At 33.6% G+C, this 15,444-nt stretch overlaps 2 protein-coding genes across 2 annotated transcripts; both read right to left on the reverse strand.

Annotated features, from left to right (window-relative positions):
• Positions 1-3,328: 3,328 nt before the first annotated feature.
• Positions 3,329-4,291, reverse strand: LOC125124141 (olfactory receptor 2T29-like). Its single transcript, XM_047774297.1, has one exon. The coding sequence runs from the start codon at positions 4,289-4,291 to the stop codon at positions 3,329-3,331; it is 963 nt and encodes a 320-aa protein (XP_047630253.1).
• Positions 4,292-13,540: 9,249 nt separating this feature from the next.
• LOC125124518 (olfactory receptor 14A16-like) lies at positions 13,541-14,566 on the reverse strand. Its single transcript, XM_047774613.1, has one exon. The coding sequence runs from the start codon at positions 14,564-14,566 to the stop codon at positions 13,541-13,543; it is 1,026 nt and encodes a 341-aa protein (XP_047630569.1).
• Positions 14,567-15,444: the final 878 nt, after the last annotated feature.

Raw genomic sequence — 15,444 nt, forward strand, 5'->3', positions numbered from 1 at the left:
ACATACAGACTAAAAGTGAGGAAATTGAAAAAGGTATTCTACGTAAATGGAAATCAAAAGAAAGCTGAAGTGGCAATGCTCATAACAGACTAAAGAAACTTTAAAATAAAGTTGATTGGAAGAGATAAAGTAGGACCTCATATAATGATCAAGGGATCAATTGAATAAGAAGATAAAACATTTGTAAGTATATATGCACCCAACATGGTAGCACAACAGTATATAAGCCAATCATTAGCAGCAATAAAAGGAGAAGTGGATAGTAACCAAATAAGAGTGGGAAACACTAACACCCCACTTACATCAGAATCCATACAGAAAAACAGTAAGGAAATGAAAGCCTTAAATTACACATTAGACCCAATAGACTTAATTGATATTTATAGCACATTCCATCTGAAAGAGACAAAAGACCTGTATTCTGAAAACTACAAGATGGAGAAGAATATATATATATTTATATTATATTGCATATTGCTAGTGTTTAGGAAAACATTTTACCTTTGCTTGGTAACATTCTATGATTCCTTGTTAGTCTCAGGACTTTTTAATTGATTGTTTCAGATTTTCTATATAGAATATTATGCCTTCTATGAATATGACGATTTATACCTTTTTTTCCCATATAGATATGTATATATTATAAAATGTTGTTTCTTATTGCAATGGCTAGTTTTTCCAGTAAGATGTTGAACAGAAGTAGTTAGGGAGGATATCTTTGCCTTGGTCCTGCCCTTATAAGACAAGAATCTAGTTTCTTACAATTAATTGCTCTGTTAAATAGATATAGATAGATGGTAGATAATTTGTAGATGTTCCTTATCACTATTTGTAAGAGATGTTGGACAACAATTATCCCCCCATGACCAAAAGTATTAGATATAATGTATAATTTGATAAAAGATATTTCTTGATAGCACAGTTATTATAAATTATTAGTCTCTACGAAATTATTTTGAATACATCATTTAAAAAGGTAATCATTGTTACAAAACATTTTGAATAATATTTTTCTTGTTTGAGATGAAGTCTTTAAAAAGTCAGAAGAATTTGTTCTATACTAAATTTTTGTACTATTTTGTTTACCATTTCTAGGGTGTTATAAACCTCACGTATTTTAAATCATTGTTGGGCTATACCCCTCAGGCCTATGAAATCTCTACCTGCCCATCTCCAAGAAAGAAGAAAGAATTTGGCATCAGCAATAGAGACATCAGTGATTTAATGGCTGAGGGAACTTATATGCCTGAAAGGTGGGCCGGACATGGTGACAGTCTTCACTCCCAGGGGTAATGGAAAACTACCAGTTATAGGGGGAATTATAGTTTGTTTATTTATTATCATAGAAACCAACAGAGAGGCACACCACTAATAGCTTCTTTGATAAAACAATTGCTAGTTGGGGTCTGGGGCATGTATGTTGGAAGGTCAGTCATGTGAGTAGGGTATAGGGGGAGGCAGAACTATTTGAGCAGGGGATGTGCAGAGAAAAATAGAACAGCCATCTTGGGTGGACTGACCATAAAAATCATATAGTCCAGAAAATTGAGGGGTGATGTATAATACTTCTCAATTATTTTTAAAAACTAATGAGTGCACTTTTTTTTATTCATCTTGACTGCAAAATATATATATATATATATATATATATATATATATATATATATATAGGAAACTGGTTTTTCAACATCTTTTAAGTACTGCAATATTTTTATTTTACATTATAATAAGTGTTCTCAAAAGGAAAATGGTATCTGTATTTTGAAACAATTTGATCCTTCACAAAGATTGCACCAGCTGTTTAAAAAATGGTAAACACACAATCATGTCTATAATTTTATGGAACACTTTCAACAAGGCCCCAATTATCTAAAAATAAATTCTCTCCAATCCCTTCTGGTTTGAAAGCATGTTTAAATAAATACCTGTTTGTTCACCATCCTCGCTCAGCTGGACTACTTGCCTGTAGAATTTCACATTTCCAATCACTGACCACAGATTTAACATTTCTAAATACAAATCTTATTTTTTCATAACTGTTTGTAAACTCTAAGTCAAGTAAAGGCAAGAACTGAGTCTCTAAAGTGAAGGAGCTACCACTGTTTAATCAACCATATGACTTTACCCATGCTATGCTTCTGTTATGAGGCTTCTTGTCCCTGAGCAATTTCTCCTGACCCAGACCCCTGTGCTTATCTAAGGGTAACATATAGTCAGCATTCAAAAGTGTACAGGATTTTCTCTCAGGAACCCCTGGCTTGACTGAACTCACATAGTATTGGTAGAACTGTTGTGACCTTATGTGATGTACCCTTATCACATGAGCATCAGAGCAAAGAATATACTTTTAAAACATCTAGTTGAATATGCAATGGCAACTACTAGTTCAAGTTCTCTGGGGAAAAAAACTATATACTTTCCATATTTTAATATCCTGGCTATTATTTTGATTATAACATAGCATTAGAAATATGAATAAATAAAATCTGAAATTCTATATCCTGCCTCTCTTTGTCTAATAAATTACATACCTTAAATCAGAGCAGACAGTACCTGGTGCAGGGAAACTTTTCTAAATATTCTTTCTACCCTTGGTTAATATTTTTCTCACAGTCACTTACATAATTATGGACCCTAAATCTACCATGTGGTGGGGTATGAACCTCTACTAGCTACCTTCAGGGTTGGGTCTGTGGAATAATATAGCCTCCGATAAATATGGGCAGATTACTGGATTGTCTTAGTCATAAATAGCCACATTACAACTAGCATGTTTTCTATGAGATATTTTGTAACTTACACAGCCGCAAAAAAAAAGTACAAAACAAAACAAAACAAAAAAAAGTGGAAGGTGAATGATAGGTTTACCTTTATTTGGAGCTAATTTGTAAAAAAAAAAAAAAATAGCATGAATAAGAAGGTCCAAAAACACTCATATACTCTTTATCTATTATTAAAATGGTACCTATTTGTTTCATAATTTTGCTGTCAACCTCTCTCTCATTTTAGAGACAATTTCATATTGTTTAATGGATTTTATCTCTAAATAATTTCATAATATGTTCCCTAAGAGTATAAACATTCTTCTACAGAATAAGAGTATAGTTATCATTGTAAAAGTGCCATCAGTAAAATATAAGAATAAAACACATTTTGAATAAAGAAAGTATGACTCGAAACCAGTTTTGTAGTGCACAGAAGCAATTACTAAAAAAATATGTAGAAATGCAATGAAATATCCTGGTACAAAAGTCTAAGAAATAGCATTGACATAAGATTATAAAATTCTAATAGTTAGAGAGGAAAATAACATTAGTATAATATTTTTCTACTTTATAGTTTCTTGATGGACAGGTCCCACATTCAACATTTTCTTCAAAGCCCCCATGACATCCTTATTCCTGAAACTATAGATTAAAGGGTTTAGCACTGGAGTGAGTATGGTATAAAAGACAGACACCACCATGTCTTTCTCAGGGGTGTGGTAGGAGTTGGGAAGCATGTAGGTGTAAACAGCAGCACCATAAAACAGGATGACCACAGTCATATGGGAAGAACAAGTGGCAAAAGCCTTCTTCCTGACCTCTGCTGAGTTCATTCTGTGGATGGTAAGCAGAATGAAAAAATAAGAGCTTGAAATGACTGTCACAGGGATGAGGAGCATGAGGACACAACACAGGTACATGAGTGTCTCATAGAGGGAGGTGTCTGAACAGGAAAGCTTCATTACAGCAGGGACCTCACAGAAGAAATGATGGATCTCCCGGGATCTGCAGAAGGGGAAGGTCATGGTGATAGGTGTGAGCATAAAGCCATCCACTGAGCCCAGAAACCAGCAGCCAGATGCCAGTAGGAGACACACCCTGTGGTTCATAAGAACAGAGTAATGGAGAGGATGGCAAATGGCTACATAGCGGTCATAGGCCATGGCAGCTAGAAAGAAAAACTCTGACCCTGCTAGAGTCACATAAAGGAACATCTGCACAGCACACTCAGGGGCTGAGATCTTATTCACACCCATGGCCTGGTCTATGAGCATCTTGGGCACAGTGACGGAAATATACATCACATCCATGAGAGACAACTGGCTGATGAAAAAGTACATGGGGGTGTGGAGGTGGGTATCAGAGTGTATCAGAAAAATCAAGACAGTGTTCCCAATCAAAGCCATCAGGAGAACTATAAAAATCACCACACACAGTAGAGTTGGATGTTTTGATTGACTGAAGATTCCCACCAGGATGAAACCAGATTGTCCAGAGTGATTTGTCTCCCAGTTAACATTTTCCATTAGAAACATTCTCCTAGACCACCAAGGAGAGCACTGGGATTAATGATCAGTGATGGGACTTTTCCACCTGAAATTAATGAATAAATATTTACTGAGAGTATATTTATGAATGTTTGTGTGTCTTGAGTACACCAATATGATTGTGATAACCAGACGCAGTTACAGGGGCATGTAGAAATCAGGATTATTAGTTATTTATGCTTTGAGCTTATCAGAGAATGAAGAATTTACAACTGTAGGTCAAAAGTTTTGGTAACTTACACTGAAATTGCCACAGTCCAGGGCATGAGGTTTCCTTATGAAATGTCATTCATCACTATCATAATTTACTTTTTAATGTTTGTCATTCATGAAAACATATAGAAAATTTGTATAGATAATGACAAACATTAAGAAGTAAATTATTAAAACTAGAAATAAAATTACATTTCTAGGGTTTTTGTTATACAAGTTTGAAGGTAATTTTCCATTCTACTTTGATAATCTAACTGGAAACTTTCAAAAATCCTGGATGTGTGTTCCATGTAAGAGGGATTTTAAAAGTAACTGAAAGATATTTTGGGGAAATCTGTACCAAATATTTGAACCTTCTTTCCGGTAAGATAAGGCTACTCAATGAGGTTTCATTATTGCGTGAAGCAAGCCACACACTCCCAGTAGAGAGTCAGGGTCCTGATATGTATCTGATCTGTTAGAGAACAGAAGGACTTGGGGTGAGGAGTTCAGAATCTCAGCTGACCACAGTCATGGACCAGCATTTTCCTCTGTCTACTACACCATTATTCACCTTACATAAAAATTTTATTTTTTGACATCAAGTGGTGAGGATTAAATATGGATAAATAATTAAAGTGATTAGAACATTACCAGCTACAGAAAGATAGGTATATGGACTATTCATTTTAAGAATTAATATATACAGAATTTTGGTGTAGAATCTATGTAAGAGATGTCTGTTACTATTATTTTATTATGATTAATTACTTCAAATTTCCAAGTTCAGTATCGATTCGTACATTTAAGTATTTGAACTTGATAATGTTTATAGTCTCAAATTGCATATACATATTTATATACTTATATTAAATAAATATGTAATTTATATATAAATATGTACATATTAACATAAACATATTTTATTTTAATCCTAGCTGGGAGCTCTATGGAAAAATTTCATCTTTGTTATGTCTAATACATGCTTCTCCATGTTAAAATTTGTTCCCTTATAACTCTAAATTTCAGAAACTTGGATTTAGATAGTCACTACAGTTTAGCAGATAAGGCTTTAGTAATTTTACCAGACATCATCTGTTTTAATCCAGATAGCAGTTAATTTTTAATAAAAACTGAGATGCAGAGAGGAAAACTGAGTAATACCATGATGTTGACTCCTATAAACTGTTAAACCATTTAATACAGGATGCCTTTGTGTTAGAACATAATGATAAATCAAAGTCAAGTAAAACTTGCTTATGCTCAATAGTCATCTATTCTGGGACAAATATTACATAAATGTGACCTAAAATTAAATTTTAAAATAGCTACAAAATAAGTTTTTAAAGAATAATAGATATAAAATATATCTGTCCTTTTTGAAGAAAATTAGATATAGCTTCTTCCACATTTTTCCTTATGGAGAATAAACCGTTGTAACTTTTCAATTTCTAACAAATTAAATGTTAAATTTCAAAATCATATACCATCAGGAAGTAAATACTAGTTCTTCTTCTAGGTAGTCTCTAGAAGTAATTATGATACAGATGTATTTCAGGACATTCAGAATTTCCAAGTTTCAAATACTTTTTTTGGCTTTTTTATGGGGAGGGTGGCACCTGTGGCATATAGAATTTCCCAGACTAGGGATAGAATTAGAACTGTAGCTGATGGCCTACTCCAGAGCCACAGCAATGCCAGATCCAAGCCATGTCTATGACCTATATCACAGCTCATGGCAATGCTTGACCCTTAACCTACTGAGTGAGGCCAGGGATCATACCTATGTCCTTATGGATACTAGTGGGGTTCATACCACTGAGCCACAATGGGAACTCCAAGTTTCAATATATTTTACATTCTTGTAGTAATTCTGAAACTATGATATTCAACTTATTCTGCTTATGCCCCATGTTCTAGGGTTCTGAAAAAATAAACAATACTGAAAATTATTTTTACACCTTAATGTATATATCCCCAACATGTCTGGAATGCAATACAAAAAAGATAATTTTTATATCAAACACTGCCTTCACTGGCAGATGGAAACAGCTATGTACAATAGTCTGATAAACCTCAAAACACACCTACCAACTTAATCTGTATTTATGTTCAAAGTAAATTAAAGATCAGTGCAGTTATCAGCACACTGAAGACCTTGAAGCCATTTTCTGAGTAAATGGAGGGATAGCAAAAGGGTTCTTGGGAAGCAATGAGAAAACTGCTCATGCACTTTGATAAATGGGGGTGACTATACACTGAAAAACATCCCTGGGGCACCTGACAGACAAGGGAAGGTACCACTCAAGGAAAATGGCCTCCCTGTTTCTTCTTACTCTTTTCTGTATCCAATTTCTTGAGGTTAGTGTGAACAGCTTAGTGCTTATTTAACTTGGGGAATCATTGATAGTGGTGGTAGAATAATACTGAAACTTTATTTGAAGTGTACCAGTAAATGTTTAATGATATGCCATTTAATCTTTTCTAAGAATCTATGAGGTATTTACTTTATCTTTTAACAGATTTTTAAAAAATTAAGTTCCAGTGGTAAGTGTCTAACATAAACTGACTTGAGGTAGAATTTTGTCTCTGCCAGAGTTCAGTTTGTAACTCTCCCTCAGATCTATAGGGTACATTGTCCTCCCTTACAAGGTTACTCATTGATATTTTTAAGAGAAAAAAATATGATTAAGACATTTATCTCAGTGTTCTAAATGCCAGAAATAATGCCCCTAAAATTAAATATTAAAACTTTTCACTCTTCTGCAAATTTTAGTCTCAGGAAAATGAAATATATAATGCAATAATACAGAAATCATATATATTATTTATTCCATCAGTAATTGGACATAGAAAAACCACTTCTAGATGTTTTAGAGTAAATATTTAGTTTCAAAAGGAAAAGTGTATTTGCTTTTCTCACTAAAAATAAATGATAAGCAGAATATCTGTGGACATAATGTGAAGAATGGTTATAAAAAAAGCAGTCAAGAACAATAATTACCCTTTTGATCTTTTACTTCTATCTGTCTGGTTGAACACACCATCAGAAGAAGATGTGAGCATCACCTAGATGGGCAAGTGGAATGTGACCAGGTTAAGTGTATGAAGAGAAGCAGAAAAGTGACATCATCCCTGTTTATGATGCCCATTAAATGAGTGGAAAAAGTTTCCTTTGATAAATCTCCTTGGGACTTTGAAGAAACATGCAGTTAACAGAGCTAAAAAAGCTAATCAATATTTCACTTGAACTATTCTGGTTTTCTTCTCATGCTTTGTAAAAATCTCCATTTATCATTAAATGCAAAATCTATCAAAATATTAAAAATATTTAAAATATTCTCAAATCTCAGATTCTTAATTCTTATATGTAAAATGTGAGTTAGATTGTATGTAGCCTTTTCATTAAACAAAATATATTTTCATATATATGATATATAGAGACTCACTATTCAAGAAACTTTGATAATTATTGTTTTCCTTTATCTTTATGTCTTTTAAAGACCTATCATCTTAAACTCTTAGATAAATTAAAGTATCAATGATAAAGTCAAGAAAAAATGTGGAAGAGATTAAAATTGAAGTTGTTCTATATGGGAATAAAGAATGGATATATCTACTTGTATGACTTATTCACTTTGCTGTACACCTGAAACTAATACAACATTGTAAATCAATTATATTACACTTAAATTAAATTTTAAAAATTTAGCATGTCTACTTCAGGTCTTTGCCTCTGTCACTTTTGGGTTTATTTTTATTGAAGAATATTTCATTTGTGTTATATGTTAGTTTCAAATATGCTACATAATTATTCACTATTTTTACATATTCTATTTTTTTTGTCTTTTTTTGTTGTTGTTATTGTTGTTGTTGTTGTTGTTGTTGTTGTTGTTGCTATTTCTTGGGCTGCTCCCGCGGCATACGGAGGTTCCCAGGCTAGGGGTTGAATCAGAGCTGTAGCCACCGGCCTATGCCAGAGCCACAGCAATGTGGGATCCGAGCCACGTCTGCAACCTACACCACAGCTCACGGCAACGCCGGATCGTTAACCCCCTGAGCAAGGCCAGGGGACCGAACCCGCAACCTCATGGTTCCTAGTCGGATTCGTTAACCACTGCACCACGACGGGAACTCCCTATTTATTTTTTTAATTAATTTTTTCCACTGTCACAGCATGGAGACCAAGTTACACATACATGTATATATAACTTTTCCTCCCATTGTTGTGTTGTGATGTAAGTATTTAGACATAGTCCTCAGTGCCACACAGCAGGATCTCATTGTAAATTCATTCCATGTGCAATAGTTTGCAACCATTAACCCCAAGCTGACCATCCCTCCCATACCCTCCCTCTCCACTCCAAGCAACCACAAGTCTTTTCTCAAAATCCATGATTTTCTTTTCTGTGGAAAGGTTCATTTGTGCTGTATATTAAATACCAGATATGAGTGATATCATATGGCATCTCTGTTTCTCTTTCTGACTTATTTCACTCAGGATGGGAGTCTCTACTTCCAATCATCTTGCTGCAAATGGCATTATGTCATTCTTTTTATGGCTGAGCAGTATGCCATTGTGTATATATACAACTTCTTCCTAATCCAACCATCTGTCCAAAGACATTTGGGTTGCTTCCATGTCTTGGCTGTTGTGAATAGAGCTGCAATGAACATGTAGTGCATGTGTCTTTTTTAAGGAAAGTTTTTTCTGGATAGATGCCCAAGCTTGGGATTGCTGGGTTATATGGTAGTTCTATGTATTGATTTCTAAGGTGTCTCCATACTGTTCTCCATAGTGGCTTTAACAGTTTACATTCCCACCAACAGTGAAGGAGGGTTCCCTTTTCTCCACACCCCATCCAGCATTTGTTATTTGTGGACTCATTAATGATGGCCATTCTGACTGGTTTGATATGGTAACTCTTGGTAGTTTTTTTTTTTTTTTTGCATTTCTCTAACAATCAGGGATGTTGAACATTTTTTTCTTGTGCTTGTTGACCATCTGTACATCTTCCTTGGAGCATTGTCTATTCAGATTTTTTCCCATTTTTCCATTGGGTGGTTGGCTTTTTTGCTGTTGAGGTGTATAAGTTGCTTGTATATTCTAGAGATTAAGCCCTTGTCCATTGTATCATTGGAAACTATCTTCTCCCATTCTGTAAATTGTCTTTTAGGTTTATTTTTGGTTTCCCTTGCTGTGCAAAAGCTTGTCAGTTTGATTAGGTCCCATTGGTTTATTTTTGCTCTTGTTTCTGTTGCTTTGGAAGACTGAACTGAGATAATATTCATAAGGTTGATGTCAGAGAATGTTTTCCCTATGTTCTCTTCCAGGGGTTTGATGGTGTCCTGTCTAACACTTAAGTATTTCAGCCATTTTGAGTTTATTTTTGTGCATGGTGTGAGGGTGGGTTCTAGTTTCATTGATCTGCATGCAGCTGTTCAGGTTTCCCTGTAGTACTTGCTGAAAAGACTGTCTTTTTCCCATTTTTTAGAATACAAATCAAATCCTATCAGAATGGCCAGTGACAAAAAGATACCTAATAAGTTCTGCCAAGATGTGGAGAAAAAGAAACTCTAGTTCAGTGATTGTAAGAACATAAACCAGTAAAGCCACTATGGAATACAGTATGGATAATCCTCAAAAAACTAAAAATAGAATTACTATTTGATCCAGCAATTCTACTCCTGGGTTTATATATAAAGAAAATGAAAACAGTCATTTGAAAAGATATATGCACCCTAATGTTCATAGAAGTATTATAGTAACCAAGATATGGAAGAAAAAGAAGTCTCCATCAACAGGTGAATAGAAAAATAAGATTTGGTATATGTATATACTAGAATATTGTTCTATTTTTGTGACTGAGTACAAAAATGAATGAAAATTTTCCATTTGTGAAAAAATGGGTGGACTAGGGAATTTTATGCTTAGTGAAGTAAATCAGATAGGTAGAGACAGATATTGTATTTTTTGACTTAGCTGCAAAATCTAAAAAATAAAACAAATAAAAGAATATAACAATAAAAAAAACCATAAATACAGAGCCCAAATTAGCAGCTACCAATGGGGACAAGAGTAGGGGACAAGATATGGGAAGAGGATTAAGAGCTACAAACTACTTTGTATAAAATAAATAATATACAAAGACACAATGTATAACATAGGGAGTATAACAAATATTTTATAATAACTTTAAATAGAGTATAATACATTAAAATATTGATTTTATATATTGTACACTTGAGGATAATGTGACTTTGTAAATCTACTAAACTTCAAAAAAAAAAAAACCTGTTTATGGGGGAGTCTTTTTTAGATTCATGTTTATTTTTTATTCAAAGATATGATAGAAAACCCCAGGGAAAATGTTACCTTTTAGTTTACACTATTTTATCCTTATTGTTTCACAGTTTCTTGAGAATGGAATAGAATGATAATTATATGATAAGATAGAGGTGTTAGTCATCACTATGTTGGTAATGATCTTGCAATATATGTGTATCAAGTCAATATTTTTACACCATAAATCAACACAATGTTATATGTCAATTAAATCTCAAATTTTAAAATCTTGAAAGAAGCAGAAGCAAACTATAAATTTTAACTTTTAGAGAAAAAAAGACAAGAAATATATCTGACTGTTCTTCAGAAACCATTCAAAGCAACAAGTGCATTGAGTGAAATACTGAAAATATTGAAAGAAATGCTTACCAACCTCAAATTCTGTACTTTAAAAAATTATCCTTCAGGAGTTTCCATTTGTGGCTCAGTGGGTTAAGAACCTGACATAGTGCCTATAAGGATGTGAGTTAAATCCCTGTCCTAGATCAATGGGTCCAGGATCTGGTATTGCCCCAAGCTGTGGTGTAGGTCACAGATGCAGCTCGGATCCAGCATTGCATGGCTGTGGTATAGGCCCATAGCTGCAGCTCCAATTTGACCCCTAACCCAGGAATTTCCATAATACCATAGATGCAATTGTAAATAATAAAATAAATAAATTAAATAAAATTGTCTTTCAGAAGTGAAGGAGAAATAGATTTTTCTCAAACAAAAAAAAAGAGAGAGAGAGAGAGAATTTGTTGTCACTATAACTGCCTTGATGGAAATGTCAAAATAAGTTATTTAGGAAAAAATAAAATGTCAAAAACTTGAATCTACACAGAGAAAGGGCACCAAAGAAAGTGTAAGAGAAGGCATAATTTTACTTGTCTTAGTATTAATTACTTCAACTCTAAGCAGTATGTTCAAGTTATGATAGAAACAATATATCAAATAATGCTAAATTTGAAGGTGAAATAACACTTTATTTTTATTTTTTTTTGTAGTAATTGCTTCAATGGCTAACATTTTGTTTTAAATAGTAATAGCAATAGTATACAGGATTATGTATGAATATGTATATATGCTCTGTGTGTTGTGTGTACTTCTGCAGAAACCTGTAATAAGATTAGTGTCACAAGCTCTTTATGAATGAGAGTAATGATAAAAGATGACATAGCACTTTCTCATTTAAGATTGGCATATATAAATATTTCCTACTGCCACAATTCAGGTAAATCAAAACCCTAAGTACTGAAGAAGTGAAAATCAGCCTGACCACTCAGGAAGTTAACAGATAAGCTAAAGCCAACTAAAGAGTTCACAGGAAACATTGTTTCTCTCCAAAGACACTCAGGGGCTGTAAAATTTCATACCAACTTTCTTATTTCTTACTAACCAGTAACAGATCTCTAAATTTTTGTATATCAGGCATTTTTGCTGTTGGGATTTGGTCACTTAGAGAAGTAGCTTTCGTTTTCAACTCAGTGGTGTCTAAATACAACCACTTCTATTTTAATTTTTTGTTTATAAGGAAATGAGTTTCTGGTCAACTTTGTAATGTAGACCTCATGTTGACCCCTTTATAGCCTTTATTAGATTTTAGAATATCACAACATAGCTTCATTTAAGTTTCACCTTCATCCTTCTCCAAATTTCCACAATAATTCTAAATTTTTCTATCTTGGTGAAATGCTACATGGTTCCTCTGTGTATGGTCTTTTTCATTGAAATGTTTTTTTTTTACTGCAATTTCATTAAATTGCAAATGTGTCTATGCTAACTTGAGGTAAATTGGGATAGGACAATATATTTGAAAAGATCCAATATTGACAAAAAAAATTATTGGATAACAAATTTGAAACAAATAAAATATTAAAGAGAAGGCAGAGCAAGGCCATATCGAAAATATGAATAATTTAAAATAAGCCATATTAGAAAATCCTAAATTTTCTAAATATAATATAAAAAAGATGAAAGCAAATAATGTTTTGAGAGCTTTTTGAATGATGGCTACTGCAAAGGAGTATTAAGAAAACAAATATTTTAAAAAGTAAAGCAATCAAAAGCTGGGCAAATAGTATATAGAATGAATGTGTAGAAGAAATGAACAGAATGTTATAAATTGATAGATAAATAAATAGAAAGATAGATTGATCAATAGATACATGTTAATTAGAAATCTATTATAATGCAAATTAATGTTACTTTTCTTGCCATTAAAAGGGAAAATCATCTTAAAAATACTTTGAGTATATGAAATATTTGAATGTATATAAAAAATATACTTCATCCACTACTCTTTGGAATGAAAAATCAGTATATCAATTATGAATAATAAATAGATCATCTTATAAACTTGAAAATAGTGCATGCTAATCAGTTTTACTTATTTGTGCATAGGTGGCTAAGAAAAGTATTTATTTAAAAATCTGTAACTCCAAAAAATGCTGGATATGTTGTAATGTTCATCATAAAATATACATAACATGGATAGATCTCAAATACATAATTCTAAATGAAAGATCAAACTGCAGAATTGCATATACATTTCCCTTGTGTAAGTATAAAGAAATTTCTCCAGTTAGAGTTTGTCTTGTGTAAACCTCTTGCTTTGGGGAAATATTATGTTACTTTTTTTAAATTTTATAAAGTAATATTGAAAAAATGTGAATTTTTTTGTATACAGAAAGTAAAAGTATTTACCTTATTTAAATAGCAGGAAGCCTATTGCTGTTAACTGAAGTGGCCTCGTGTTTGTCTGAAGGAACAGTATGTGTTTTTGTTGTGGTTTTTCTTGTCATTATGTATGAAGATAGTCTCTTCAGCATTTTAGAGAAGGCAGCTTTCATGTCCTTGTTCTTCAGGCTGTAAATGATGGGATTAAGTGTTGGTGGCACCACAGTGTAGAAAACAGACACCATCAGATCACAAACAGAAGGAGACTCTGACACTGGTTTTAGATAGGCAATGGACCCTGTGTTGAGGAAAACAGTAACAACCACAAGATGAGGAATGCATGTTGAGAAGGCTTTTGACCTGCTTTTCACTGATGGGATCCTCATAACTGTAGAGAAGATTTGCTTATAAGAAACCAGAATTGAAATAAAACATATGATACCCAATGATGTTGTGACAATTATGGCTCCAATCTCAGCAAGGTACTTCTCTGAGCAGGAAAGTTTGAGCAATGAAGGAATCTCACAGAAGAACTGATGGACAAAATTTGACCTACAAAATGGTAATGAGAAGGTCACAGATGTATTCAAGAACCCTGAGATAATCCCACTGAGCCATGAAGCAAACACCATTTGCTCACAGTGTGCTTTCTTCATGATGACCTGATAATGTAGGGGCTGACAAATGGCCACATAACGGTCATAAGACATCACTGTGAGCAAAGCCAACTCTGCACAAGCAAAGGAAACAACCAGAAAGACTTGTGCCACACACCCAAGAAATGATATGGAACTATTCTGGGTCAAAGATTGAATGATGGCCTTGGGAACAGTGACAGAGATGAAGCAGATATCTAACAATGACAGTGTCCTCAGGAAGAAGTGCATAGGACTGTGGAGATGCTGATCCAAGGTGGTAAGAAGAACAATGAGAAAGTTGTCCACCAAAGCTGTCAGGTAGATAAGTAAGAACAGCACAGCATGGAGGACTTGCTGCTCCCAGATGTCTGAAAATCCCATGAGGGTGAATTCAGTCACAGACATGGTGAGATTGGCCATGGTAATACTCTCCCTGGGGTTTGACAGAAGGAAAACACCATTAGAGTCCTTGTTTTGAGCTGAATATTACATGGCTCCATAGTTTGAAAGTAACATTTCATTTCAATTTAATAAAACAAAATTGTTGGACAGATAAAAATGAACAAATCTCTCTCTTTGATTTCCAAGGCATGCTCCCATATCACAAAACATTTCAGAATGGAGATATAGTTTTTATTTGGAGATATATAATAAGATCTACAAAATTTTGGTGAGTCCATGTATTAGATTGTCTGAACCATAGACATAGAAAGTAGTCTGAGTTACTATTTTCAAACATTTATTTAAGATTCTGAATAAACACTTATACTTTTCTAGGTACAATTTAAAGCACCTTATGTGCATCAACTTGATCAGTATTCAAAACTCCCCTAAGAAAGCGAGAATTATGTCTTTTTTACAGGAAGAAATATTTGCATAATGGGTTGTTAATTTGCCTATTGTCAGAAAATAATTGAATAATGGAGGCAGGTTAGGATACTTCCAAGACTTTTCTAAAGCCTGGGTGATCACCCATTACACTATTCACTCTCTGGGGAGGGTTGAAAAGGGCAGAAGTTGATCTATTTATCTAAGAGCACACTCACAAGAGAAACATCAAAAACACAGGAGATTTTCAGAAATTATTGTGTGATTAATAATTACAAAGGGCACAGACAGCAGCAGATTTAAAAAGTGCAATTTAAGAGTTTTGAGAATCTTCACAATTCTACAAAGAACTAGCCATTTCTACCCATCAAACAAAAATGGTGAGCTCTACTTTTCAGCATTCTAAATTGCCACTTATATACATGTGATTCTTCCACTCTACCATGTACAAGAGAGTAATTAAATGAAGA

The sequence above is a fragment of the Phacochoerus africanus genome, chromosome 4 (assembly GCF_016906955.1).
Source record: "Phacochoerus africanus isolate WHEZ1 chromosome 4, ROS_Pafr_v1, whole genome shotgun sequence".
Taxonomy (NCBI): domain Eukaryota; kingdom Metazoa; phylum Chordata; class Mammalia; order Artiodactyla; family Suidae; genus Phacochoerus; species Phacochoerus africanus.